The following is a 27,758-nucleotide window of genomic DNA, read 5'->3' on the forward strand; positions in this document are numbered from 1 at the left end:
CGGGCCGCTTCAGGGACAGGCAAGTGCGGGCAATGGGAAGCGGCGCTCGAGTTTCCGGAGGAGCAGGCGGGCCCGCGTCACGCGTGGCCACGGGGCAGGTCAACAACCGAGCAGGTTAAACCAGGCGACTAGGGAGAGCAGCCGCCTAGGTGAGACCTGGAGAGGGCCGGCAGGGGGACATTTCAGGGCTGATCAGAATGAGAAAGAGTGTCGCTCACTCCCCCCGACTCCCTCCCAGCTTCATTCCTCACTCCATTCCCCCCTCCGGGACATGATCTCCGCACGTGGCTGTGGCCGTCCCCAAACGGCTCAGTTTAGACGGGAACCGGCACTGATGCCTGGGTGCGCAGAGATGTTAGAACGAGAGCAAAGCCTTTCCCTGCTCTTAGCCCTCCGCTCCCCGGGCATGATTCCGCTGCCCTCGGAAGCTTTGGCACCTACCGGGCGTGCAGTAAACCTTCCCCCTCCCCACTTCTCTCTACTGTCAGCGCAGACAGCAGCCTTCTGGCCCTTCCCAGGGGATATGCCCATCGATTGAGAAGGCTGGTGAGAGGGGCTTTTCCTAAATCCACCCCTATTTGGTGGATGCCAGCTTCCCCACCAAGACCCCATCATTCAGGCCTTAAGGGCAAGAGGAAAGCGACAGTGGCCCCGATCACCTTACCCTTTGAGTCACTAGTCTCTCAACGGGGCCGATGAGTTGGGGGGTTTGAAGAACCACCAGGCTTAGGGGATGCTCAGTACACAGTCTTCCCAGTTTGGAAAGAAGGACTGGGAACTCGGACTGGGCAGGGGGCCTGCCTGCCTTCCCGGGGAGCCCACACATTTAAAGGAGAAGTTGAAAGAAGATATTTGATCTCTACCCTCCCAGCAGGGTCCCGAAGCCAAGGCCAAGCTTTGGAATTCTTCGGGCCCTTGAGACCACCGATGCAGAGCCTCACCGCTTACTTTCTGGGATATAAATGGACTTATCTGAACAGATGCTCGGAACTCAGATCAGGGACCCTAACACCTGCCTGAGTCCGTCTGGCCTGTGCTCCCTGTGACAGTCAGCAGCTCCCGGGCTGTCGGTGGTGCGGTTGGAGGGAGGCTCCGCGTGGAGGGGACGAAGCTACCAGCCTTTGCACCTCTGGCTCTGGGAGCTGAGCCTGTAGCAATTTTAGTTGCTTCACTTGCCTTATTTGGAAGAGCTGCTGTTTTTTTGGTTTGGGGCTTTTTTGGGGCTTTAAAAAAAAAAAGTGTGGCTCTGGCCAGTGTGGTTCTGTGGTTAGAGCAGCAGCCGATGCACCAAAGTGTCTCGGGTTTGATTCCTGGTCAGGGGCACACAGCTCGTTTGCAGGTTCAGTCCCCAGCCACAGGCCACAGTCGGGGTGTGTGCGAGAGGCAACCAATTGATGCGTCTCTCTCACATCAATGTTTCTCTCTCTTCCCCTCCCTCCCTCCCTCCCTTCCACTCTAAAAAAAAAAAAAAAAAAAATCAGTGGAAAAAATGTCCTCAGGTAAGGATTAACAACAACACAAATGTGTGCCTGACACCCTCCCCTTTCCCACCCAGTGATGTCTGCCTGGTGCCTCGCTGGCCCCTCAGCCCCGGGGAGACAATGCCTGGAGTGCGGCCAGGAGTGCGGCTGGAGGCAGGGAAGGCGCTGAACACCCAGCTCTCAGCTTCCTTCCCCACTGCCCCACCCTGGCCCTCCAGGCTCACAATGGCGGAGGGAGAACTGGGCAGACTCAGTGTCCCCAGGAGGGGTGGGGATCCCTGGCAAGGCAGGGTAGGAAAAACTAGGGCAGAGCAAGTCTGGGGCCAGAAGTTGTTGCCAAAAAGGAGGGAGACGAGCTGGGTCAGGGGGCCTGGTGCAGAGGGGGTGAGCAGAAAGGAGAGACTTGGAGGCTGGGGCAACGGTGATGTCCTCCGGGATGGCAACTGGGGTCCACCTGGGATTGAGCAGACACGGGTGACCAGTGCCTGTGACCATCCGAAGGGCCTGTGCCAGGAAGGGCCCGTGCTAGGGACAGGGAGCTGGGCAGGAGGGGTGGGGACAGCCTGCCTTAGACTGGATTGGCCTGTGGAGAGGCCCCCGTGCCAGGCCGGGGCAGAGGGGCCTGCACAGCCATTTGGAAAGGTGGGGCTGGGGACCCAGAGTCCGGCTGCTCTCTTGAAAGTGACTGGCAGCAGCTCCCCTCCTGGGAGTGGGCTGAAGAGTGGAGAGAGCCGTGGGCCCCGGAGGCAGCCGTGGAGCCTCGGCTGCTGGTCTCACCCAGGCTCAGCCCCCGGCGGGCTCTGAGGAGTGGAGGCCTCACTGACAGCCCTGGCTCGGGGCTGATTCACAGGGAAGGAGGGAGCAGTCGCTGCCCTGGGGGTGCGCAGCCTACGATAGACACGCACATGAGTGACGGTGTGAGTCCTGCGGTCGGGGCGAGGCACACGGGGGGGGGGGGGCCTCCAGGCTCCCCGGGAAGACAGGCAAATGCGGAGGATGAGGTCACAGGATCTCAGATGTTTCCTTCACTGCCTCTGTCCCCAGACCTGGTGGCACTTCCTCGCAGCTGCGGGCTGGGGCCTCGGGTCAGGGAGAGCAGAGGAGGAAGGGCTGAGGGAGGCCCGGAGGGGGGTGACATGTGCAGAGCGGGGAACAAGGAAACAAAACCTGATTCTTCCCTCAGATGGGGACACATCCCCCCCATAGCAACGGCCCAGAGGTGCCTCAGGCTGGGGGCGGGCGGCATCTGCTGTGCCAGGTGGAGGAAACGAGGGGCACAAAGGGGCAGGTGGACAGCCCAGAGCTGGGGCGTGGCGGGCAGAGGGCGAAGGGCAGGCGGACAGAACACCAGGTGATAATTTTTGCCGGTGAGTCCTGTGTCCCTGGAACGGGGCAGATGTGCTCACAGGGAATATCGAGGGAATGGCTTCTGTGGAGTGGAACCCACGGCACGTGGCATCTGTGGCCTGAGACCTGGAGCCGGGGATCCCGCTGCCTTCTCCATCCAGGGCCCGGGGTTTCGGGACCTTGGCAGGGCTGACTTCATTGTGAGGCGTGTGTGTGTGTGTGTGTGTGTGTGTGTGTGTGCGCGCGTGTTTGGGCCAGAAGTGGGGTGTGTATGTGGGCCTGGAGGTGGCGGGTAGAGGGGTAGGTGGGGACGGATTGAAGGCACAGGGACAGGGGCAGGAAGTCAGTCCCTCACATTCAGAGGGAATCTGGAGGAGAGGTTTCACCCTGTTTGCCCCAGGCACCGGCTAGGGGGGGCAAGAGAGAGGCAGGGGCAGCTCATAGTAGTGCCAAGTGGGGGACTGCAGGCTGAGGCTCCGCCCCTGCCCTTTAGGGTCAGGGTGAGGGTGAAGGTGAGGGTGAGGGTGAGCCCAGGATCTTCTAGGCTCTTCTAGCCCATAGCCCTTCCTCTGGCAGCACAGCCAGAGCCCTGAGACCTGTCATGGGGGCAGGCTTCCCGGATGCCTCCCTCCACTAGCCTGGCATCCCCTCCATTGGAGTGGATTCCAGGAGGACAGCCACAAGCCCCTTAGGCCATCAGTCCCCAGGGAGGCTGGGGCTGGGGAGGGAAAGACTGGCCTGGCAGAGACTCCAGCCCCTGAGGCCTTAGAGCAGAGGCCTGACTCCTCTCAAAACCATCAGGACTTGGCTCATTCAACTCTAGTCCTTGCCAGGAATGTGAGGGCCCAGGGCCCGAGGGCTGACCGAGGGCTGACCGGGAGGGAGAGCTGGGCTCAGGAGGGTGGGGTGCCCCCCAGAGCCCATCCTCAGGCAGTGGGGTCCTCAAGCCCATTTCTGAGCGCAGCCCAAGCGGCGGCCACCCCCACCCCACACACCATCCTTCCATGGAAAACTGTAAACGGGTAATATTTTTACACTATACAAAAACACGTCCACACCTATTGTCTTCTCTGATCCTGGCTACATCCTGTGAGGTAATAGAGCCAGTATACATTTTTTAACAAGGCTCAGAGAAAGCTTTTTTTTTAGCATTTTTGCCTCAGGTCCCGTGGTTAGCGCCTGAACTGAAGGTCAGGGAGTCCGATACATTCTGCTCAATATACAGATGGTGTGTTTAACCCATGGGCACATCTTGTACTTTAAATCTCATGGCAGCCCCGCACCATCCCTGTTCCACCAACGAAAACAACAAAGCTCCTGGAGGTCCAGCCACATGCTCGGGCTCACGCAGGGGCGGGGGTCTCGCGTTCTGTCTGTCCAACTCCAGATCCAGTGCTCAGGCCGTGGCACCGGCAGGAGGACCTTAGGAGCCCTGGTGGGGAAGTCACCTGAGGATACAGGCCCCTGCTCCCCAGAGGGACAGGCTGTGCTTTGGCTTTTATGGGGCCCTGTAGGAAATGTTCCTGTGACTTGGGGAAGACAGAGGAGCCCCTCCCCTGCAGGGTGCTGGGGAGCAGGGGCATGGGGTGGGGACAGAGCTGAACCAGGTAGGTCTCTATTCCTCAGGGCAAGTTGGGGTCCAGATCTCAACCTGAGGGGCGGGTGCAGGGGAAGTGCTTGAGGGCAGAGGGGTCCTGGGTGTGAAGGGTTGGAAAGAGACAGGCAGGAGGGGGACCAGGCAGGCCTGGCCATACCCAGCAGGGCCTCTTCCAGCTCCTGCTTATTGGTCAGGGGGCACGGATAGGCACAGACTCTGGCCACAGGGCCACAAAGCAGGTGGGGCCCCGAGCAGATGCCTGAGCCGATCAGTGGGGCCCTGTACCTGCCAGGGAAGCAAGCCAGGTGTGAGGCAGAGCCCCATGCCAGGGAGGGTATTAAATGAGCTTCCAGCTTATTTGCATGTCCTAATTAACCATAAAATGAGCCCCAGGGGCAGAATTAAGCTGTCAGTTTCTCACTGCTTACTTCCACTACCTCTACCCCTTAATCACACAGCTCCCCACCCCTACACTCTCCTGGCCCTCGCAATGCCTCCTTCCCCCAGCTTCAGTAAACACAGCCTCCATCAGGGTCGCAGGCACAGCAGGAGCCCAGAGGGGGAGGGGAAAGGAAAAATGATGGAGGGTAAATGAATGGGCCATAAGCTTTCATTAGCAAAGCATGACATAGTGAGGAGGCATCAATTACATCAGCCCCGTCAAGACCCGGGCAGATTTCCCCAGCGAGGTCAGCGGTCCATTCACTGTCCACGCCTGGGTCCTGTGAGGACAGGTTTGGGTGTTGTACCCCTTGACTTGGCCTTGGGGCAGATGTGGACAGCCTGTGGGGTCGTGTGAGGAGCACAAGGCTGGGCTGTTTCGGGTTGGAGCTCCGCCACTGCGACCCTGGGCCAGTTAACTTCTCTGAGCCTCTCCCTGTGAAAGAGTAACAGCGGCCACTTCCAGAGTGAGGTGGGAAGGAAATGGGAACATGAAGGTGCCTGACACCCATCAGTGACGTCGCAGCAAAGTCACTCCTGATTGTTTTGTTCCCGCCCAAATTAAAACGGGTTTCATTTCCTCGAATCCTCCTGGCTAACCGTTGGGTTCACATTGCTTCTTTCTTCCCACTGGGCCCCCCGCGAGTCAGGAACTGGGTCCTTTCCATTGCTTGTTCTTAGTTTCTACCGCGATGCCTGCCTTTGGGAGATGTTCATAAAGTTTTGTTCGATTGGTCTGAGTTGCTGCGATGGGTCCACAAAACAGAGGCGTCACGGGTGAATAGCCAAGAGGTGACTTGGTTTCCTGCAGAATCGTTCCTGATTGGTGCTGGCGCCTTCTTGAGGAATTTGCTGGATGGCTTCTCCTCTCAGGACTCAGGGAGCTAGGAAGTGGAATCTTCGCACTCACACATTCTACACACACACACATCACTGCCACCACCGAAGGCAGCCACAGCCAATGGGCCTTCCCCCAAGACTAAAATACCCGAGTTTGGGGGGAGACCCAGGGCAGGCAGGGCAGGCTCCTCCCCGAAGGGCGAGCTTCGTTGGCAAACACCAGGGAGAGTGGAAAAGACAGTCTCAGAGCCAGACGACCTTCTGCTTCCAGTCCTCAGAGGGTGACAAACAGTACCCTCTAGGGGCATTCTGAAGCTCCAAGGACGTGCATACTGCCTGGCAAATAGGGAGCTCTCAAAAAAAATTAAAATAAATACATATATAGCCTTTCCTCTTGTAGCTTCCGCCACCCCAAACTACACACCTACCATCTGACTGCGTGGGAATTTGGAAGTGACCCTAACCTAGCCACAACTAGAACTAGGGAGCTGCTCACTCCAAGCCCCACCCCACCTCCTCCAGGGGGCCCAGGAAGAGCCTTTCTTGTTACTTTTCTTCTCCAATTTGCTCTTAATGCTCTGAGGGCAGGAAGGCGTCCTGCCTCTAATTGCAGCTGTCACATCCCATCAGGCTGAGAGCTGACCAAGCGGGAGGGGCGAGGGGAGGAGAGAGGGTGTGCCCTCGAGGCTGGCTCGGCCCAAACGGGGACGTGCATTGTCTGTTCCCAGCCTGCGGGCTCTCGGTGCCGGAGTAGGCGGTCTGGTGGCTGCCTGGGGTGGCTTTGCTCTTGGGCCACGCACCACCACAGCCACCACCAGGCTGCAGGAGCTGAGCTGCTGCCTGGGGCCCTCCCCACCGGGGTGGTTCTGGGTCAGGTGGGAAGATGAGGCTGTTGACCATGCAGCAGCAGAGTGAGGCCAGGGATGGAGCTAGGAATTTGACACTGAGGGCTTGTGTCATCTGGGCACACCTTGGCCTTACTGGAGACTTTACAAGCCCTTGTGTCCTGGGTGGGGGCTCCGGGCCTGCGACAGGGTGTTGGGGAGGAGAGTGCGTGACTGCAGGGCCAGCTGCTCTCAGCCAGTCCTGGACCTGCCACCGGTGTGTTCTTGGACAGATAGCGCCTCCTCTGGACAGTGGGGATACCACCTTCTTACTTGCTCACTTACCAAGGGAATAATGGATATGAAAAGGCTTTCCAATGCTTCACAGTGCTATAGTATCTTCCCTGTGCCTTGGAAGACAAGGGGCCTCCCCAAGTATCCCTTATGCCTTTACTTATCCAGCCATTTTTCAGGATCCAGTACCCGCTGAAATCTCAAGGCAGCAGGAACAGGCGGGGTGGGGATTTGTCTCTCTGCTGCTCCTCTCCCAGGAGGGCCGGGGTTGAATTCCTGTGCCTGCAGCAGTGCTTTGCTGGGGAAGCAAACAGTTATGGGGATGGGAGAGACGAGGTCTTTATTGGGGGCCTCTCTGGGGAACCTGAGGCCAGGCGCCCTGATCCATACAGAATGTTCCACTGAGGTCTTTGGGGGGGCAGTGAGGAAGTCAGGATTTCCTGGTCTCCTCCCCCAACACCCCCTGCTGTCACCTCTATCCCAGAGTGAGCAGTGTGAGCCCATGCGTGCACACAGACACACAGACACACACACACACACACACACACACACACACACGCACACTGGCCTCCCCAGCCAGCCAGCCGGTCACAACCACAGGCGCCTGTCCCGCTCCAGACACTGTGCCTCCTCTCCCTCCTCTCTGGGAAAAGGAGCCTGGAGTCGCATTTGAAAGCCGCGCCAGCCGCTGCCCTCCCGCCCAGGACCCGCACCGGGACGGCCCCGGGGGTCCAGTCCGCTTTCGGTCCCCTGGGTTCAGACCCACACAGCCGTGTTGATGTCAAAGCCGGAGGGCGGGGTGTCCAGGGCCTTGGGGCAGCCCGGGGAAGTGGCTTCGGCTCGCCTGGGCTCCCCCGCGCCCGGAAAGGGGAGCCGTCCCGAGCCCTTGGAATGGCCCCGCTTCTTGACCTTGTGCGAGCGCGCGGCTCGGGGCTCCGAGGCCGCGGGCGTCACCCAGCCTGGCTTCTCCTTCAGCAGCCGGTCGCGGTCGGGCCGCACGCTCCGCAGGAACTTCCTGAAGATGTTGGCGGTGAGCGCGAACCTGCGGCCCAGCTCCCGGGGCGGCGCCCTCTCCGCGCGGGGCGCCCCCGCCTCCCCGGCCTTCTCCAGTTCCGGCAAGTCCAGCCAGTTGCCCACCAGGTCCGCGAAAACGTTGTCACCCAACACCAGAGGCTGGCGATTCCGGCCCCGGGACATCAATGTGGAGGTCCAGTCGTCTGCCTCCACCAGCTCTGGCCTCTGCCGGGCGCAGCCTTGGTGCTCTGAGGGCTGGGTCCTGGGTCCGAGGGCTGGATCCCTCCCACACACACTCCGATGGGACGGACACCTGGTGCTGCTCCCATGAGAAGGTTGGCTGGAGGGGGACGGGACAGCAGGCCTGGCAGGACCTCTGCCGCCCTCCCAGGGCGGGTGCTCCAGCTGTGTCCGGGGGCTTTCAGGGCAGCCGGGGGCCACACTGCCCCCTGAGATGTCCAGCTGTTCCAGGGCCGTCTGCACCTGGAGGAGCTTCAGCTCCTGCAGCGCCCCCATCATGGAGTTCATCTGGTCCTGCAGCCCATCGCCCACTTCCTTCATGGACATCTGCGGAGAGAGAAGACAGGGCCAGTGAGCCAGGGGGCGGAGGAGGGCTGCCCCTCGCTGGCCCTGAACCTGGCCCCCTCCCTGCACACACACCTCCAGTGTCATTCCAGCTGCCTCGGCCCCCCATCTGTACAACCTAGCGCAGGCCAGAGCCGGGAGAGGAGGGACGTTGGCACCGGGTGGCTGCAAAGAGGACTAACGTTCATGGCAGCTGCCTGCTGCAGCGGGCACCGCCCTTCACTCCACGGTGTGTGTACAGAAGCACTATTTAACCCCCCGAGGACTAGTGTCGTTCCCATTTTACAGACGAGGAGACTGAGGCACAGAAGTGACTTGCTCAAGGTTACACAGTAAGGGGTGGGCGGAGACCAGGGCGGGGTGCGCGGTGTCGTGCCCTGGACAAAACGCCTCCGTCCTTCCCTCCCCCTCCTCTGAGCCTCCCTGAGATGACGACGGTGACACGACAGGGACAAGGACACTTTGTATTAACTATGTAACAGGAATGGTGCTGAGGACTCTACAGGCGTCCTCTCCTTTCGTCTTTCTGTATCACTGTTCTCATCTGAACAAATGAGTTAGCCTGGGGAGGGGGGGTGTGAAGTAGCTCTCCCGAGGTCCCAGGGCTGGACTCAAACGCGGCGCATCTCTCCCCCAACGCCACAGTCCTCGCTACCGAGCACTCGGGACGCCGGCGGAGGCGCTGGGCTCGAAGGCTGCTCCGCGCTCCACAGGGAAAGGAGGGGCTCAGGCGCCCCGTGAGAAGGGTAGGCTGGGGCTTCCTTTCGCCGCTCTTCACATCTGGCTGGTCAGGGGGAGACCAGGAGGCCAGGAAGCTCCTGTTTGGGGAAACCCTTGCCCAGCTCTTCCCAGTCCTCTGAACACCTGTCGTCTCCCAGCTGCTCTTGGACTTGGCTCCAGTGCCCTTCCTGCCTTCTTGGCCCACTTGGCGCTGCCGCCCCAGCCAAGAGTGGGGACACTGGGGGCCGGTTCCCCAGCCCCTTTGTGGGTGTCCAAAGCCCGAGTCCCAGGTGCCAGCTGGAAAGGGCTGAGAGATTGACTTGGGTGAGGGCCGAGTTTGGAAGCTGGGCAGGGGATGCTTGGGCTGATAACATTCATGAGGTTCCAGTCCCCGAGCCCAAGCTGCCTGGGTCCCGCCAGCTCCCTCCCCAGATCCGCTCAGGTTACCAACAGCAAACCTCCTGTGTGGGGACCATCTGTTTCTTAAGCCCCCCAGAGACCCATGGGGATCATCTTACCTCCCAGCCTTGTCCTAATGCACACAGCTAAGCCCAGGGTGGAGGCTGGAGGGCTGGGGAGGAACAGGCACAGAGCTCCGCAAGGCAGCACAGGCCGCTGACCCTCTCAGGCTGCAGGGTCACCCCCTCCCCCGCCACCCTGGCCCTGGCCCTGGCCCTGGCCCTGGCCCTGGCCCTGGCCCTGGCAGGGGAGGGGGCAGGATCTCCAGAGCCCGCTGAACTAAGACAGGACTAACTGTTCCTGGGGGCGGAGAGGCCTTTGCTGAGTGGGGAATATCCACACTTGTAATCTTCCCCAAGACAGGGCAAGAGGTGGTGATCTGGGGCCCTGACAGCCCTGGGATTTGCCAACTGCCTTGGCAAGCACGTGGCATTGGAGTGGCCTCTGCAGCAGCAAGAGACACAGCCTCTGGGGCGGCTGGCTTACTGGTGGCCCTTCGCTCCGACGACCTCTTTGGCCTCCACCTCCCTGACCCCTTCCTCAGGGGAAACCCAGGGCAGAGCTGGAAGAGACACTGAGCCCCCAACCTGTCACCAACGTTCCTTGCTGGCAAACTGCTCCTGACTTCCAGATTCCTCCCCTGCCTCCCCCATACCACCTTCCTCCTCGCCCCAACCTGAAACCTCATTTTTACCTTTTTTTACCTTTCCCACCCAACCACCCCAGTTTCTGTCCCCAGATGTCTCGCATCTGCCTTTCCATCCCCTGAAACGCAGACGCCTCCTTGGAGGCCTTCCAGCCCCCAGACCAGTCTAACCAGAGCACACCTCTGACCGTGGCGCTCACCAATCGTATCTCCACTCCCATGTGCCTTCCCCTTGCTCCTGTCTGACCTCTTCTGTGCCGCTTACAATGCTCTTCCCTGCGGTCCTGCTGCTGCTGCTCCTGCCCCTGCTCATCTAGGAGTCTGTGGTTTTTTTAATGTTTTTATTTCTTTCTTTCAGAGGGAGGAAGGGAGAGGGACAGATAGAAGCATCAGTGATGAGTCATTGATCGGCTGCCTCCTGCACGCCCCCTGCTGGGCATCGAGCCTGCAACCCGGGCATGTGCCCTGACCAAGAATCGAACCGTGACCTCCCGGTTCACAGGTTGATGCTCAACCACTGAGCCATGCTGGCCAGGCTCCTCTAGGTGTTTAAATGCTCAGCCACTCAGGCAACATTTATTGAGCATCTACTGATTGAGGGAGGGGCTGGACTTCATTATGTCTCCCCAGAACTTCGCTAGCACCTTGCGCTTGTTCCGCACCCGTAAAACATTGAGTACCGCTGAATACCCCAAGTTATCCCTGCGGACTGCTTGCTGCCCTCGGGCGGCACCTCACTGCGCAAGGGGAAAGAGTCGGCGACAGACCTCAGGGTCTCTGCGCCGAGAGGCAAGGAGTGTGAGCTTGCAGGCTTCCTCCAGAGGCTGAACGCAGTCCAGTCGGAGGCAGTGGGAGGAATGAAATGACCCCATTCAATCTCTTCCAGTGTGGAAAAATCCTTAAGAAATAATGCTGACATTCTGTGCCGTTTTCCAGCGAGAATGAACGTGTGGGTATGTACACATTCAGCGCTGCGCATGAAACAGAGGCCCCATTTAATAAACAAGAGCCGAAAGGACACCCCTATGGGAAAGGCTATTCTGTGTTGCCTGTGATCTTGGGTTCTGCAGACAAGTGGAACAGGCCCAAACCCCACCTCTCCCAGGTAAGAGCGGTGTGATCCGGCAGGTTATTTAAATTCCGTCTTTTACTTTCTCCATTCTCTAAAATGTGAATGAGACTTCGTGCCCCGTACAGCCCGAAGCGATCAGATGAGGTAGTTCGCGATCATGAGCGGCCTAGGGGTGAACTGGGGCTGTTCTCTTAACTTAAGGCTTCCCAAGAACTTCCAGGACATTTCTTCCTCCGTGAACCTTAACGCAGAGCAATGACCGGATTCCGTCTCCACCTGGTCTGACCCGGCAGAAACCTCTCTCGTGCTGTCCCTCTTCGGCCCCCGCCCCACACAGCGGACGGAGAGGGGGAGGCAGGGGAAGCCCCGCGTCCTCCTGCCCGTCGCCGGGGGGCTCGGTCGGCCAGCTGTGGGGCGCTGACATGGAAGGGGGCGAACGGGAGAAGGAAGCCCGAGTGTGGGAAACGGAGGCAGGAGCATCAGCTGGGTCTTGACTGAGAGGCAGCTGCCTTTCCCAGCCCCGAGGGGAATGATGTCACCCCAGGAGGAGAGCCAGGGGCAAGCTGCTGTCTTGTCCAGAGCGTGGGACCTTCTCGGGTTCCAGGGCTTCTCTTGCCTCGGGAACAGAAGAGGGAGGAGAGAGGGTGGGGTGGGGGCAAAGGAGGGGGCCACCTAAGAGGAGACCCCAAGCTGGAAACTATGCGCGCTCAGTCCCGATCTCCAGGCTGGAGGGCGGAGTTCCTCTCTGGCCGCCCAGGCCTCAGGTCCTTCCTCGGAACAGGGACCAAAGCACACCGAGCTCAGTGTGAGTGGGAACAGTGACCAGCCGCCTCTCTGCTCTGCTGCGAACAGCTCTTTCTCTCACATCCCAGAGACGGTGGTCAGAAGCCTTTCTGAGAAAGGCCACAAAACGTCTCCCCATGCTCCTACCATCCATCCACCCACCTCACGGTCCATCTCCCACTCCCAGCCCCTCCTGAGCCTTCGCGTGTTTCCTTCTGAAATTTGTCTTCATGTCAAACTTTAGTGTCTCTCACTACAGCCCGGGCTCCCCGCCTGTATCAGAGCTGGACGCTGCCAGGCATCCTCCTGGGATCGCGAGGAGCCGCCGGCTGTGTGTGGTCTGAGACCCGGCCAGGGTCGGGCTGACCTCAGCCACACGACTCTGGGCAGATTCGCCAACCTTTTGTGCTTCGGGTCTGAGTCTATAAAATGATTACCCCTCCCACGTGGGCAGTAGGACTTGCCCTCCCCGTCCACGGCCAGGTCTGACCACAGTGACCCCAGGAGGCTGGCGGGAGTTATCCCCACTCGATGGACTCGGAACTTGGGAGCTGAGAGGTTCAGTTTCTCCCTCGGTGTTTCCCCAACATTCTCCCCAAGACTTCCCTCGTGATTTTCACCATATCTCCATACAGCCTAGTCTCTTGTTTAGCATTTTATTTAAGTCTACTGCTTATGTAAATGGTTTTATATAGGAACTTAGATGAGATGCATCTCACTTGCCAGAAGCAGATGGCCACTCTCTGAATTAGTTTTGCATCTCAGCGTCACCCCGTGCCTCCCTGAGCGCCTCCAGTGGAGACGCTGATCTACTGCCTGAGGTTCTGGCAGACTCGTGGGAGGACCGACCCGAGCCTGGCCCTGACTCAAAGCCAGCAGGCTTCCCATGTCACCATCACCCCTGACTTCTCAGCCTCGTGGGACTGTTGTGAAGAGACCAGGATGGCCAGTGGGACGTGCAAAGTCACCATCACACAGGGAGGAGAACATGAATTCTTGGAGGGGCGCCAAGACTCAACCCAGTTCATTTCCACGAAGGCGCCCCTTCACTAAACCATCGGAGGGGAAGAGGGACTGGCTGCCTGGGACTGGAGAGGATGGTGCTGCTGGGAAGCCAGACCCCAGCATCCTGGACCTTCAGGCCTGAGCCCTCGAGGGCGTAGCATGGGGTCAGCTGTCCGTGGTCAGTGTCCGCCCCCAGGCACTTTGTGGTGCCCAAAGAGTGGGGATGGGAAAGTGGGACCCCAGCATCTTCGGCAGCCTTCCCAAGCCCTCTCCTAGGCCCCCGACCGATCCCACAGCTGTGCCCTCCAGCCAGCCATCTCACGCCCTCTCCCAGCTCAGCCGGAATCCTTCGACAGGCTCCAGCTTTGCCCTGAGCCTGGCAGCGTGCCCTGCCTGGCTCCCCACCCCCATTACTCACAGGCTCCCCACACAGTGCCTTTCAGCCTCTCTGGAAGCCACAAGGAGGGTCAGGGCCGGAAATAGGAAGAGCCCAGCTTTTGCCAAGTGGCCCATTCTCCAGCCCAGTGAATGGGACCTTCACAGCCCCCTGCCCTTGGCTGGACCACTCAACAGGAAGGTGAAGTAGAAAATTTGCCAAGAGCCGGAGAGGGAGGCTGGGGAAGAAGGGAGGAAGTATGAAACGGATGAGTCCACTCTCCCAACTGAGCCATCTGCTGGGGGCCATGTGCTCCGGCAGGAGGCAGACAGAGAGAGGTGCCGATCTCGCCCCTCAGCTGGGCTCTCCCCGTCACCAAGCTCATCTCCCTGCCCAGCTTCAGCTCCTGTTCATGGCAGTCAGTCAATCAAGTTTCTTGGGCACCCGAGGGACCTCAAGAAGTTACCTTCCTTTTCCCCTTCCTAGTTCAGGCTTTCATACACCTGAAAGCCTGTGTGGACTCTCCTCCTAGCCTTCTAACTCCTCCTGCCTCAGTTTCCTCTCTCCCCGCCTCCCTCCCATACCACCTCTAGATCCCAGGGCGTGTCTCTGATCATCCGGCTCTATATGCAGACAGAAAAGGCCAGACTTCAGCGTGGCATTCAGGGCCCCCATCGTTTGCGCTCAGCAACTTTCAGCCCCGTTGCCCACTATTGCTTGGCACATACCCTATGTTCTGGCCAAACTCAAGTGAGTCTTCCAACGTGTGCGCCAGATAGTCTTCGAACAACCCCGTAACTTGCGTCTCTGTGCCTTTTGCTCATGTTGCTTCATTATCTGCCTGGAGACCTGTTTTTCTCCTGTTCACATCCCTATTTACCCCCCAAGGTCCAGCTCACAAAGTTTTCCCTGATCCCCAGCTGCAGGCCATCTCTTCCTTCTGAGCGCCCTGAACGGTGCCTCTCCCAAGCCCACATTCTCCATCTGTGTCAGAGGCTTGCAGCCGGGCCCTGGCTAAGACAGGTCCGCACTCAGGCTGGCTGGATTCGAATCCTAGCTCTGCCACTCATCAGCTCTATGACCTTGGCCAAGTCACTTAACTTCCTCATTATGAAGCAGCAATAATGGAAGTGCAGCTTCTTAGTGTTGCTTTGGCATTAAATTGACATAATACATTATATGCCTGTCATGTCAAAAATGTTATTGATAAATGTTATTACCTCTCTTATTAAACTGCGAGTTCCCTGAGGGCAGGATCTGTGTCGTTTACGTTTATAACCATAGCTCTAGTGCTTGGTGAAGTGCATTAAACATAGTAGGAACTCAGTAAGTGTGATCTAGGAATGAATGACTCGAGCGCACCAATCTGATCGTCCATCATCAGGAGTTGACCAATTGCCTACCACATCAGGCACCGTGTTACAAGCTAAGGACATACAGTCGGGGAGGCACTTTCCCTGTATCGTCATTTAATCTTCTCAGTAGCTGTATGAAGTCGGTATTCTTAAAACCCCATTTTACAGATGAAAGAACCAAGGCCCAGAGAGGTTAAGTAATCTGCCAGGGTCACACAGAGCCAGGATTTGAGTTGAGACCCACGCTTTTCCCGCTGCACACCCCACTTTGTCTCATCCAAACTCCTCTTTGCCCCGGCTCCAAACATCCAGGGAAACTGCACTGTGACATCCTTTGCAAGAGCTTCCACCTGCCTCAGGACATTTGCTCTTTTGCCCCAAGGGCTGAAGGCTGTTCCTGCTGTACCTCCTTTATCACCATCTTTCCTTCTCTACTTTACCTTTAGGCCCTGGACCTCCTCCAGATGCCAGAACCTCCTGAACTTGTGGCCACTAGCACCTAGCTAATTACCTTCGAGGAACATCACGTTCTGTCCTAGGCTGACAATCCCCAGCCTGGGAGAAGTCCCTCTCCTGGTTCACCATGCCTCAGCTAGGATGGACCTTCCTCCATCAACCTCCTCCTCCCCCAGGAAGCCTTCCCAGCCTGGCTGAACTCAAGGGGCCCCATTGCTCAGTCTTTATGCACTGTTTGCTCTATACTGATCTGAACTCATGAGGAACGTCCTGTGAGCATCTTACATCTGCCTCCTCCGTGCGCCCTGTCTACCCCTTTGTTAGAAGCCCTCCAGAGAGCGGTGTGCTAGGAACAGCTGGTCCCAAGGCCTTGTGTTCCAGGCAGGGCCCCTCTTTGGCGGCTGGAGCGGAGAGCGGGGAGAGATGTGTTCCCTGCTGAGCAGTTGCAGCCCCCAAGCCCCTCGACCTAATGAAGAAGCCTGTCAGCTGCTGCTACTCTCCTGCCACATTTCATCCCTGAAACACGATCCTCCGTCCCCTTCCAGGCAGGGCCAAAGGGCCAGCTCTCTAGACATTAACCAAATTGAGCCAGGATCCCAACGACGACCCCCCCCCCCATGCTCACTCATTACAGTGCAAATGGTCTGCACTGTAGAAAGAAATTGGGAAATTCTGCTACTTTGGTTTTCAGGAACAGACTCTTCTTGTCTAGATTTTCTGGGCCAAGGACAGGGCCAGGATGTAGGAGGGCAGCGCAGAGTACCCCGGACAGAGACTGTTTCACAGTCGCTAATGTTCCCTTTGCCAGCGGGTTTAACCTACAGTGTCTGCAGGGCTGGAAAGGAATTTGGTGGAATAAATGTGGAACTTGACTGATATTCCACAAGTGCCATTCCTGGGCACGCTCTGCAAAGCCAGTCCTCCTGGGTGGCAGGAGAGATCTGGCTGGATGAACACACACACACGCGCACACACACTCAGACTCTGACATGAACTGCGTGCCTTTCCCATCCCACTGCAGACTTGGTGGATAAATAAGCCAACACCTTCCTATCCCAGCCACAACCAAGCTGCACTGAATTCAGTCCCTACAGCCCTTACAAGAGCCAAAGGGCTGAGCCTGGGCTAACTCAGCTCTGCTTTCTCCTTTGCTCCCATTGGGGAAACTGAGGCACTGAGATTTGGCTTAGCAACTCTTAAGCACTGGACTGAGGTGTCAGGGAGTGAACGAGACTCTAATAGCTCTGCCTGTCACCCCGCTGTCTCCCTTCTGGGCAGACTGGCACAGGGCTGGGGGTGGAGCCCCATGGGGGCGGTAGGGAGGGTGCAGAGCTCTCCCATCTGAGTGTCATTCTGGGCCCCAGGCCAGGCATTTGGCTTCCTCTCCAAGAGAGTCAAAGGCTGAAGCTGCTCAGACAAAGGGCCAAATGAAAGCTAATGGGGACCTGGGTGACTTCAGCCTCTCCCCTTCCTCTTCCTGGGGACCAGGGGCTCCAGTCGCTGGCAGGAGACGGCGCAAATCAAGACCGGAGCTCAGCTCAGGGCAGAGTCCTAATTGCCTTTTTTATTCTCCTGGCGCCCACGGACTCTGCCTTCCTCCCCTCAGCACCTCCCACCTAGGGTGCTGCAAAAAATGCAAATCAGGAGGATTTTAAAATTCGAGCCCATGCCAGGAACACCCACAAACCCTGTATTAAGACAGATCTGGGGTGGGTGGCGTGCTCCCAGATTCCAAGCATGAAAAGGAGGGTTCTGTTAGATTCTTTCCTCAGCATGGGCCTTGGACTCCAGGCATTATCTGTGATGGCCCTGACCTTCCTTTCTGCTGTTGGACAAAGCATGGGAAAGGTCAGAACTGGGAACGCGTGGGCTGGGCCAGCCACCCCAAAGGGACAGGGGAAGCATGCGAAAAGTGGTTGGGAGCAGAGTGATGGAGGAGACCCTTCTGCCCCTCACCGAAGCATTTCTCTCAGTAACTTTCCCATCTGACTGTCACCACAAGAAGGCAGGAGTGGCACAGACAGGAAGAGCGCCTGGGTGACTTGACCAGGAAGCGTCACTGGGAACACCTGCGCTCCCAGCTCCCTCCCCAGCGGGAAGGGTGCAGAGTTTGCAGGCAGGAGGGGGAGAGGCTGCCATGGAACCGCGAGCCCAGGGCTGGCACTTTCTGGATCCAGGGCTGCTGTTGTGAGCCTGGGTGCCCCTGGCTCTGAAAAGTAAGAGGAGGAGAGAGAAAGTGAGGCTGAGAAGAGGTGGACTCCCGGAGAAACACACTAAAAGGGGCTGAAAGAGGCAGAGGCAAGGGCAGGAGAGAGCCCGGCTGACGCTCCGTCTGGGTCCTGGGGGTTGAAGGGCCGTGGTGGCAGGTAGCGGTGGAGGCGCATGAGGTCAGCGGGAGTCAACCGAGCAGTGTAAGCGGGCGCTCGTCCCCTCGCTTGGGCACCCCGCGCCCCCGCCGCACCGAGCTGCTCCTCCCGGGCCCCGCGCCCCCGCCGCACCGAGCTGCTTCTCCCGCGCCCCCGCCCCGGCCCCGCGCCCCCTCGGCTCGCCCCAAGCCCAGACCTGACATCGCAGCTCCCGCTCGCGATCTGCCAGGCGGCCCCGCCCCCCCGCAGGGCCCTCCCCCGCCGTTCCAGCTGCCAGCCCCCCCCTGCTGGCAGGCAAGCCCGGGCAGACAGCCGGCCCAGCGGGCCCCCGCAGCCGCGGCAGCTCTGCCAAAGCCCGGCAGAGTCGGGGGCCCCAGGCGGTGCCAGCTCCCCTCCAGCGACCGGTCCCCGGCTGACCTGCCCAGGGCAGGGATCCGGCCCGCGCACCCTCCCCAGCGCCCCGCCCGCTCCGCGCGCCCCAAATGGCCCAGAGCCGCTCCAGAAGCCGGGCACCCGCGTCCCGCTCGTTTTTGCTTTTCCTGCGTCTACGAGGTTGTTTTCTTTGCTTAATCCCGTCACCTTTTACACCAGCCCCGCCAACCGCGTCCCGCTCTTTCTGGGCGGGCGTCCGGGTCCCACTCCGCCTCGGTGTGCGCCCTCTCTCCTCCCCCGGGTTCCCTGGAACCCTTCGGTCTGGGTTTGGTTAGCTCGGTCTCTGTCACTTGTTCGCGCGGCCTCGCTCTCACACAATCTTTGCTTCAAGTTTCCCCGCGGCTCCTTTCCCTCGGGACAGGCCCTGCCCTCCGCCTGCCGGTGCGCGTCCCCGCTCTCCCCGGCCTTCCTCCCCCCGCGCGCGCCCCTGCTCCCGGGGTCCGGCGGCGCCAGGTCCCCGTCGGGGGCGCAGCCCGCCCCGGCGCGCGCTCCACTCTTACCAGCTCCTGCTTGAGGCGGCGCAAATAGCAATCCATTTTCCCGCTCTTCTTCCTCATGCGCCCATTTGCCGGGCTCGGCTCCGCCAGAGAGTCCCGGGTGGGAAAAGCAGCCCCGCCGAAGGCGCGCGCTCCGCGGGCTCCCGGACCCCGAGACCCGCGCGTCGAGCAGCGCGGAGCGGAGCCGAGCGGAGCTCGCGGACTTGGAGCCGCTGCCCCGACTGCGGGCTGCGCGCGGCCCGCGCCGCGGAGGGAGGAGCGCGCCAGCCTATGAGCGCGCAGGGGGGACGCCTCCAGCCAATCAGAAGAGAGCACGGGGGGCAGGCTGGGCGCCCACTAGAGACCCGGCCGCGGGGGGGTGCGCTCGGCGAGGGCCGCAGCTCCTCCGGAGGCCGCCCCGGGGACAGCAGGTCCTGGACAGCAACGCGGGGGGCGTAGTGCGGCCCCACTGTACCCACGCCCGCCGGCCAAGCACGTGAGCCCCGTTTGGTGACCATGAGGGGGCGCGTCTTACGGGTGGGCGCTGGGTAGAGGCCTCAGAAAGAGGCTGGGTGCCGTCGTGTCAACCCCCTTCGCCGAACTCCCATCAGAAAGGGCCCCCCCACCCCCAGCTCCGCCTCTCAGCAGCGCTTTGTTTGTTTGTCTGTGTCCCCCGGAGGTGGCTCTGCCCCCACCTCCCAGGGCGGGGTCCTCCCAGCCCACTGCTGGCGCAGGAGCAGAGGGAGCAGAGCAGCCGGCTCGGTCCATTCATTATTTAACGCGCTGGAGACTCGGCCACCCCCCCTCCCTGCCCGGCCGTAGGTCTGGGGATGCCGAGTGGGACAGGCCAGGTCTCTGCTCTCAAGAACGCGCATGGGGCGGGGGCAGGCGAAAAATGAGACGAAAGCGTAAAACAAACAAAAACACACCCCAAAACGGTAGTTTCAGGTAGTGATTCTTTACGAAAACATAAAGTGGGGTAGTGGGTGGGCTGCTTTCAATAGGTGGGCAGGGAGTGGGGGAGCAGGCCCTTCTCGTGCCCAGCACCCAGGCGGCCTCGGGTATCCTAACTCGGGAGCGCTCGGTCAGGCTGGGGAAGGGAGAGGGGCTCAAAGACGCTCCGACTGCATTCAACAGGCACCCGAGGTGTGCGAGCTCCGGCCAGGCCCTGGGGCTCCACAGACGAGCCGAGGGGAGCCGCAGACCCGCCTGCGCTCCTTGCATCTGAGCTCGGATCCACCCGCTGGCCCCCTGCGCGCCGGGCCGCAGGTCTCTCTCGGAGCCAGGCGCAGCGCCACCCGGCCTGGCCCGCGGGGGGCGGTGTGGCACGGCCCGAGAGTCATTAGGGCAATTAGGGGCCGGCTGTTCCAAGGCAATTCACGGGGAAAGTGTGCCCCAGGCAGAATGTGGGGTCTCTGGGCGAGACAGAACCTCGAAGACACCCGGAGAAGGCGCGGAGAGAGAGAGACTGCAGGCTTGGTGTCATTCGGAGCCCACCCGTGTCAGCAGAGCGCCACCTCTGCTTCCTATTGGAAGGTGAGGGAGAGGGGAGGGGAATAAAAATGAGCAGGTGAGGACTTTGCAGAGTCCAGTCGGATGACCTCCCAGGTCCTCAGTTTTAGTGGATGTGCCCACATGTTTCGGCCTAGCCCTGAGAGCCGGGTGGACGGTAGCTGAGTGATAAAGGGAAGAAAGAAGAGGCGCAGGTGGTCACAACCTGGTCCGAAGTCTGCGTTTGGATGTCCTCTTGTAAAGCCCAGATGCCCAGGCTCCCTTCGAGGTCGCTGTTCAGGAAGGATCCCTGGGTGACCTGCTCAAGCATTTCCAACGCCCGCTGACAGCCTGAAATTACATTTATTCTGCTCTCTTGGAGGCCGCCCAGCCAGTTCGTCCCCACCTTCTGGCTTCCTTGCAGTTGTGAGTGGAGATCCCAAGGGGCTCCTTTCCTCGGGACATGGGAGTGTTCAGAGTGGGAGCCACCCCCAAGGATGCAGCTGCTGTCTCCAGCCCACTGAACCAGTTCTGGTTGGATCCTCTGGTGTTGGGATAAAAAGAAGAGCCTGGCCAGGGAGGAAGCCTTACACAGAAGACCCCAAAGGGGGCTCCCAACCCCAGGGCCGAGCTTCGCCCACTGTGACACTGAGTAAACCTGTGCGGGTCTGTGGTTGAAACAGCCTTCAGAATCAATTTTAAGCCCAGGTTTTCTCCACCCCTGAGAGTTTGGGGACTGGACTCCTTCCGGAAGATAGGAGGGTGGCTGCAGTCAAAACTTCAAGAGATGAGGCTTATCTCATGGCAAGAACTTAGGACTGGGGGGGCAGGTCTTCGGATTCTTGAGAACACAGGATGACATTGCACATATGCTTTCCTTCTACTAGCCTCAGTTTCCCTTGCTTACGGTTTAAACCTACGTGAATCTAACACTTTTGTAGTCCTCACAAACCTCTACTTTGACAATGGTCTGTGAAGTCAGGACAAGAGGAATCCATCGTAGAGATCAAGTATATGTCATCAGCAAAGCCAGGTTGCATTCCATCCACTTTCAAGCAGATGGCAAGAAAAAAAAAATCCATGACCGTAATCTCAGTGCAATGCTCGAAAGAGAGGCCCCAGGCAAGTCAGGACAGGCGCTATTATTGTGTCGTTCCTATGGGACGTCGGAGGACAGTTACGGGCCAACTCTGAAGTCCTTCCGTGATGCTGGGCCATTGCAGCCTTCCTGCTCCTTCCCCTGAGAAGGCCAACGTCACCCCATGGCTGTGGGGGGCCCTCAGGTGGCATCTCAGCATTTGCCCCTTGCTGATGGGGAGAAGTGTATGGAAGTACTTTTCCTGAGGGAGATGGTGCAGCTCCTGGAAATGGTGTCTATGGGTTTTAGACTCTTGGGGTTTGCCCAGCCTAGTCAGGGAGGGTGGCCCCCTCTGTCCCACTGCCAGAGCCTGAGGGTCCTGGCACTGATGACTAAGCTGGAAGGGAGAGGCAGAACCAGCTGCGCCCCAACAGAGCTTAGATCCTGAACAAAACAATGGAAACACTACCATTCTCCTGGCTCCAGACCCACGTCCCCACATGGAGGGCCCACCCCACCCATCAGGTCCTAGAGAGCTCTCGAAGGCCCACCCCTGGGTGAGGCAGTGGCTATCTCATCTCCATTGGCAACAGAAGAGCTGGAGAGTTCATCCTGATGTGAGGAAAGAAACCCGTTGCCACATCATCACATCACCCTCCTGAGGGTGGGGCCTATGTCCGCGTTGCCTTCATGCCTCCACCCCTTGTGGCTGCCAGCAGCCATTACCCCCACCCCATTCCAGCTCCCCCCAGGCCTCCTGAGCACCAACAGGAAAGCCTGACCCTAGAGATAAACACGTGCTGTTGGCATGTGTTCAAATACCACTGCGGGACTGACCTTTCCAGGCGAGCAGGCCCGGGGGTGCTGAGCAGAGACTTGGTGTCTGAGTGTGAACACCCTGGGATGCTGGGGGAGGGGCTGGACTGAGGCCCAGCTCTGCTTGAAAGAATCTGACTCCTATCTTTCATGACATCTTCCTCTGCCCATCTTAGGGGACAGGGCTCCTTGCCTCTTACAATCCCACCGCCAGGGGAGACAGCAGAAGGAAGAAGTGGCCTATACCTTGGGAGGCCTCTCAGTTCCAAAAGGAAGATTCACTTTGGGTTTTCATTGAAAACTCTTTTGACTGGGTAGAGGAATCAAAAAGCTCCTTAGCTTTTCAGTGTCTTCAAACATAGTGTCATTCTCACGACTTACAGACAGAGCAACTGAGGCCCAAAGAGGTTGGTCTGTGTTGTAATGCAATAAAGTCTCCCTGTTTCCAGGGTAACCCTTTCTAGTACCCTAGTCTGCAGAAAGCAGGGTTGCTGAGATGACAGAGCCACTGAGGGAGTGAGCCCTGCCAGCTCCCCACCCACTGCATCCCCACCCACTGTACTAACTTGGACTCACTCTCACAGCCTTAACTTTACAGAGTCGCCCGCTGCAAGACCAGGCTGTCAGTTATGCAGGAGCTAAAACTTTTGGGAAGGAGACAGGGAAAGCGTTGGAGAAGAAATAGCAGTGCAGTAAGTCCTTACTTATCGCTGTCAATGGGTTCTGTGACTTTAACGAAAAGACATATAAGGAAACCAATTTTACCATAAGCTAATTGATATAAACAAGAGCTATGTTCCTATGGCATTTAAAGCAATACTGAACGGAATGACGTTATTCAAGGACCTGCTCTATAGTATTTTGAGAAAACTCCATGTATGCATGGGCTATCTCATCTCGGTAATTCAGAGGGAATTTTAAGTGCAAAATTAGACTAGTCCAAATAATACACAGTTAGTCTAAGGGCTGCTACTGAGCGCTATTTGGGATTAGTTGGAGCTATGGGCCTGGGGCTTGCAGTACCTAAGCAATGGCTTGTTGCTACTTGGGAAGCAAATGTTTCCATTTTGCAAACATTTGCTGGAAAAGCAAATATTTTTCAACTGCAAAACACCTGAAGAATGTCAGGGCACAGCTAAGGGAAATACTTGGGAGATTTGTGCAAACTAATGCTGGTGTTGTGCACTGACAAAGAAAGTGGCGAGCTCAGCACTCTCCTGGGGACATTCTGCCACATCCGAGTCCCCAGAGGCGGGCTGCTGGCTTCCCTGTAACCTTACCCTGGCCTGCAACTTGGAGCGAAGGCTCCTTTGATTGTACACTCCTTGGCCGTCTCCACCAGCTTCTAGTAGCTGTGAGCAAGGGCTGGGGGTTGGCAGCCTGCCAGGGAGAGGCTTGTTAGCAGGAGAGAAAGCGGCCCTGGCTGGGGCCGCTCAGCCAGGAGGAAAAGAGGTCACGGCTCAGGTTCGGCTTAATGTGCATTCGCTTCCACCGGCCTGGCTCCTAAGCCTCTTCTGGTCCCCTTCAGGGGCCGGAGGACTGTCTTAGCCTGGATCCCCCGTCAGCCCTGGGGGATGGTGCGGATTTCAGCCTGGACACCCTGAGGGGACCCAGTGTCCAGGGTGACAGCTGCTGCTGTGGAGGCCTCTGCTCACCCGGAGAGGCAGGCCCCCCTCTCCTGGGGTTTGTGGGGTGGGGCGGGGGGCAGGGACTCCCTGCAGCAGCAGCAGCAGTCTATTCCAAGAGAAAGCCTCCAGTTTCCAGAGTGGAAAGCCATTGAGGCCAAGAAACACTGTCGTCACTTAACAAATGAAGATATGTATAGAAAAATAGGAGCTGAGCGTGCAAAGGAGTTTGGGCTGTTCCTGCCCCCCCCACCCCCCCACCCCGCCTTTGGACAGGTTTTCTTTGCTGATTACTCCCCATGAGTCATCGTTCATACAGAGGGACTGAGGCGACCGGGAGTGAATGATGAACCCCCAAATGGGCTTTTGTGTCTCTGCCTGGAGGGTTTTGGAAATAACTTGCATTTTAATCTTTCTGACTTAGCATCATAGATGTGGGGAGCTGAGAAGGACCTGATAGATAATCGGGGAATTGTGACCTCATGGGAGGACCAGAAGTGGAGACACGTGGAGCCGAGCATCCGGTCTGTCACTGAAACACTGCTCCTAGCATTTATTAAAGGCTCCTCTTGTGTCCGGCTCTAGCCTATGGTCCTCCCAAGCCCTCGGAGGCAGAGGCTCCTGCTGCCTACATTCTGCAGATGAGGGAGGGAGCCGAGGAGCCAGAACCCCTCCGGCACACAGGCTCTGGCTCTGGCTCCAGAATCCACGCCCTTTGGATTGGGAAAGTACTTTTATTTAATTTCTGTTAATCCTAACCCGAGGATATTTTTTCCTTGCTTTTTAGAGAGAGTGGAAGGGAGGGAAGGAGTGGGGGGAGAGAGAGAGAGAGACATTGATTGATTGCCTCCCACGGGTGCCCCAACCGGGGGTGGAGATCGAAACTGCAACCCAGCTACGTGCCCTTGATCTGGAATCGAACCCACGACCCTTCCCTGCGAAGGCCGACGCTCTTAACTACTGAGCACACCAGCCAGGGCTGGGCAAGTAATTTTAACCTCTTTGGGTCTGTTTTCTCCTCTGAGCTCTCGCTGAAGTTTTAAAACTCAACAGTCCGAATTTCCTGCCCAAGCATATCATTTCACAAGTCAGGAAAGTGCAGCGCAGAAGTGTTAGGTGAGTGGCCCTGTCATTCACATTGCTAATGGCAGAACCAGCCCCGGAACCCAGACCACCGCTCTTTCTACCCTGCCCGCCAGGCAGGCCTCCTTCCCCTCCACCTCGCTTTGGCAGGTGTCCCTAGAAGAACCCAACTCCTTGCCCTAGAGACAATCTGTTCTATGATCTCAGATAGAATGATTGGAGATGCTGAGTAGGGGTGGGGCCCGTCACAGCACCAAAGGCGAGTTTAGGAGGCTGGCGATATTTGCCCAGGTACCTTGGACCTCTCTCTCTGTCTGCTGGGTGCTATCTTTCTTGGTGATCAAAATCATGCGGTAACCACGGGAACAAGCATGGTGCTACGGAGCCTGGTGCGGCACGTACACGCTCTCCCCGGGGAGTGGTGCTTCCAGTCGTTGGTCCTCATGGAGAAAATGCTGGTCTCTCACGCAGCTTCCTTCATGGTGAAAGTCTGCTCCTCTCCACCCTTTCCCGGCCTTTGTCCTGTCCCCAGATCTGATCATTCACTGGTTGCGGCAAGTGTGCCTTGGGAGGAGGCAGGGCCCGGCAGCCGGTGTGTCCTGCCAGCATTCCCCCTCTGGTGTCCCCCCTGTGGAAGAAGAAATTGGAAAGGGGCGGAGGTGTAATAAACAGATCATCAGGGTGCTGAGGCGGGAACAGGCACCCTGCGTGAGGCGTTACTTTGGTCTCAAAGGCGCTGGGTATCCACACGCGTGTGCATGTGCGCGGGGCTCAGACGCTCTGAAGTGAGCTCTCGCCCACCAGTGAGTGGAAAATTAGCTTTGGCAGGTGAGGAACTGGGTGACAGGTGAGGAAGCCAGCAGGGTATCGGTGTGACCCTTCTAAGGTTGCTGTTTGCTGGTGTCGCTAACAATCTCTCTCCCCACTCCCCGGAACTGAATTGTAATTAGGTAGAATGGCAATGACTGGGGAGGTCCTGGGCCTGTGGGAGAGGGGAGTGACCACCCCAGGGCGGCCTCGCCATCTCTAGAAGCCAGCTTCACGCTTTGCAGGTGGGCTGCACTCAGGCAGCTGAGAATTGGCCTTTTCCTGATGTCCCACAAAGCAAGCTGTGTGGCTTGTGTTTCTCTGGTGGGTGGGAGAAGGGACGGCGGCCCAGGGACTAAATCTGAGAAAGCCTGCCATATGGCTGAACGTGGGAGGCGACGTGGGCCAGGACCGGCAGGCAGGAGACCTGGGGTCTTGGACGGCCTCTGCTGCCTCGAGATGGCCCCACAAACTCTCTGCACCTCGTTTGCTCTAACTGTAAAGGGGCGCAGATAATCCCACTGCCACCCGCCTGTCGTGCAGGTCAAGTGTCTTAAGGCCCTTTGAAATGTCAAGAGCACTGGCCCAGACGAGAGGCCTGCGGGCCGAGGGAGTTCGCAGGACCCGCCTCGGCGCCAGTTTCGCAGCCTGAGCTCAGCATCTCACATCCATCAATCTCATCTCCTATCTACAGCCGGCAAGTGGGAGAAGAGCAGGCCGCCGCTCTGCCTCCGTCTGCTCCTCCCACCGTCCTGGCTCTGGGCCGCCCCCGCCCCCACCTGAGGCGGCCGTCCCTCTGCCCTCTCTCATCAGCTCCCTGCCTGTCAGTTTAATTTAACAAGGTTGCGGGAGAGGGTTGATTTCATCAAACCGGTTGCTGTATCCATTCTGCTCCGAGGTCCCTGGGTGTCACCACCGAGGCTCAGATTAGACAGTGACAATTACTTTTTCCCCCTGGCTGTTGCCTGCCCCTCCCCTTCTGTCCCTGGAGGGGACCGGAAGGCGGACCAGTCTCCTGGGACCTAAGAATAGAGGCAGAAGATCAAAGCAGGGGAGGGGCTCCGGCCTGAGAAAGCCCCTCTCTGCCGCAAGGCCTCGCTCAGTGAGCGACAGGACAGCCCCGGGGGTGGTGGGAATAGATGTGAGCGAGGCTGCCTCGGGAAGGCCCGGGGCTGCCTGAGGACAGAGCTGTCCCATCATCGATGGCCCCGGGGATAAACCCAACCCGCCTCACTGTAGGGACCCTGCTGGAGGGTGGGCCCAGGGGGTTCGGCAGCTGCATGCTTGCTCAGACCACAGGCGTTTATTTCCAGGTGCCCGGCCTGGATTCGGGGGTCTCCGGAGCTGGGCGGCATCAGTGAAAAAAGGCGAGACTCCATCCCTCTGAGTTTCTGAGGCTGTTCTTGGCATGTCGTCAGCAGTGGCAGGAGGAGCTGCCACATGAACCAGGGGTTCAGGGAGGCTGTGTGGGTGTGGGGTGACCGATGTGCGCGTTGAGGGGAAGGAGGGTAACTGTGGTGTGGGGTGTGTGTATCTCAGGGCTGGAGAGCAAGGCGGGGGGGGGGGGTCTCTGGTGCAGAAACCTCAAGGTTTGGGGAGTTTACAATTCCAGAACAAATCTTCTTGCCATTTAACCCTGACACGTCCCTCCTTTTTTAGGAAATGGGTGCTCTTTCTCGAGCAGGTTATGGAAGAGAGACAAAAGCCTCCTGAAATTGATGGAAATCCTTAGGGCGAAGTCCTTTTTGCCTTTTGCTCATTTATGTCACATTCTTCCATCGGGCTGGGCCACGGACAGGTGCACCCCTCCCGGGCCCCTTCAGAGTCCCCTCCCTGGCGTTGGTGTCTCCCTCAGATATCCAGCAGACAGTGTCCTCCCCAGGAGTCAAATATGATTAGCAGAAACCCTCCTGACAGCTCCAAAGAGAACCCCTCCAATGCATATTCTATTGAGCACATCTCACGGCGGCTGACAGCCGCTTTATCAATTAAATTCCACATTCCCAGTCTTCAGAGACGCCACGAACCTCCCTCCCTAATAAATCACAGGCCCCCAGTTATTGTTAAACGTCCCATCAGTCTCTAATAAAATCCCTGCCAACAGGGCCAGGTTATTTATTATGCCGCCTGGACGAGAATGAATCGGGCCCCGTTCTCACAAGGAGAAGAGCAAACGTGCCGCCTCCCTCCCTAAAGACTGAGGCTCTGATAGTAAATGGGGCAATTAATCAATGTGGGCCTGGAGAGAGGGAAGATGGCCTGGGGTTCTTCCCTGATACCAGCCGGGCA

General features: G+C 58.5%; 1 protein-coding gene across 1 annotated transcript; it reads right to left on the bottom strand.

The window, feature by feature from the left end:
- Nucleotides 1-5,024: 5,024 nt before the first annotated feature.
- Nucleotides 5,025-18,794, bottom strand: INKA2 (inka box actin regulator 2). The gene is made up of 2 exons (XM_081121921.1): nucleotides 18,594-18,794; nucleotides 5,025-8,405 (listed from the first exon to the last, which is right to left on the bottom strand). The coding sequence occupies exons 1-2, from the start codon at nucleotides 18,648-18,650 to the stop codon at nucleotides 7,581-7,583; spliced, it is 882 nt and encodes a 293-aa protein (XP_080978047.1). The 5' UTR covers nucleotides 18,651-18,794; the 3' UTR covers nucleotides 5,025-7,580.
- Between the last annotated feature and the right edge of the window lie 8,964 nt (nucleotides 18,795-27,758).

Source organism: Miniopterus schreibersii, assembly GCF_964146895.1.
Source record: "Miniopterus schreibersii genome assembly, chromosome: 19".
NCBI lineage: Eukaryota > Metazoa > Chordata > Mammalia > Chiroptera > Miniopteridae > Miniopterus > Miniopterus schreibersii.

Excerpts from the sequence above, each read along its gene's own strand:
- INKA2 (XM_081121921.1), bottom strand. The coding sequence starts at position 18,650 with ATGAGGAAGAAGAGCGGGAAAATGGATTGCTATTTGCGCCGCCTCAAG. Across the intron at positions 8,406-18,593 it reads GCCGCCTCAAGCAGGAGCTG|ATGTCCATGAAGGAAGTGGG; the intron begins GTAAGAGTGGAG and ends CTCTCTCCGCAG.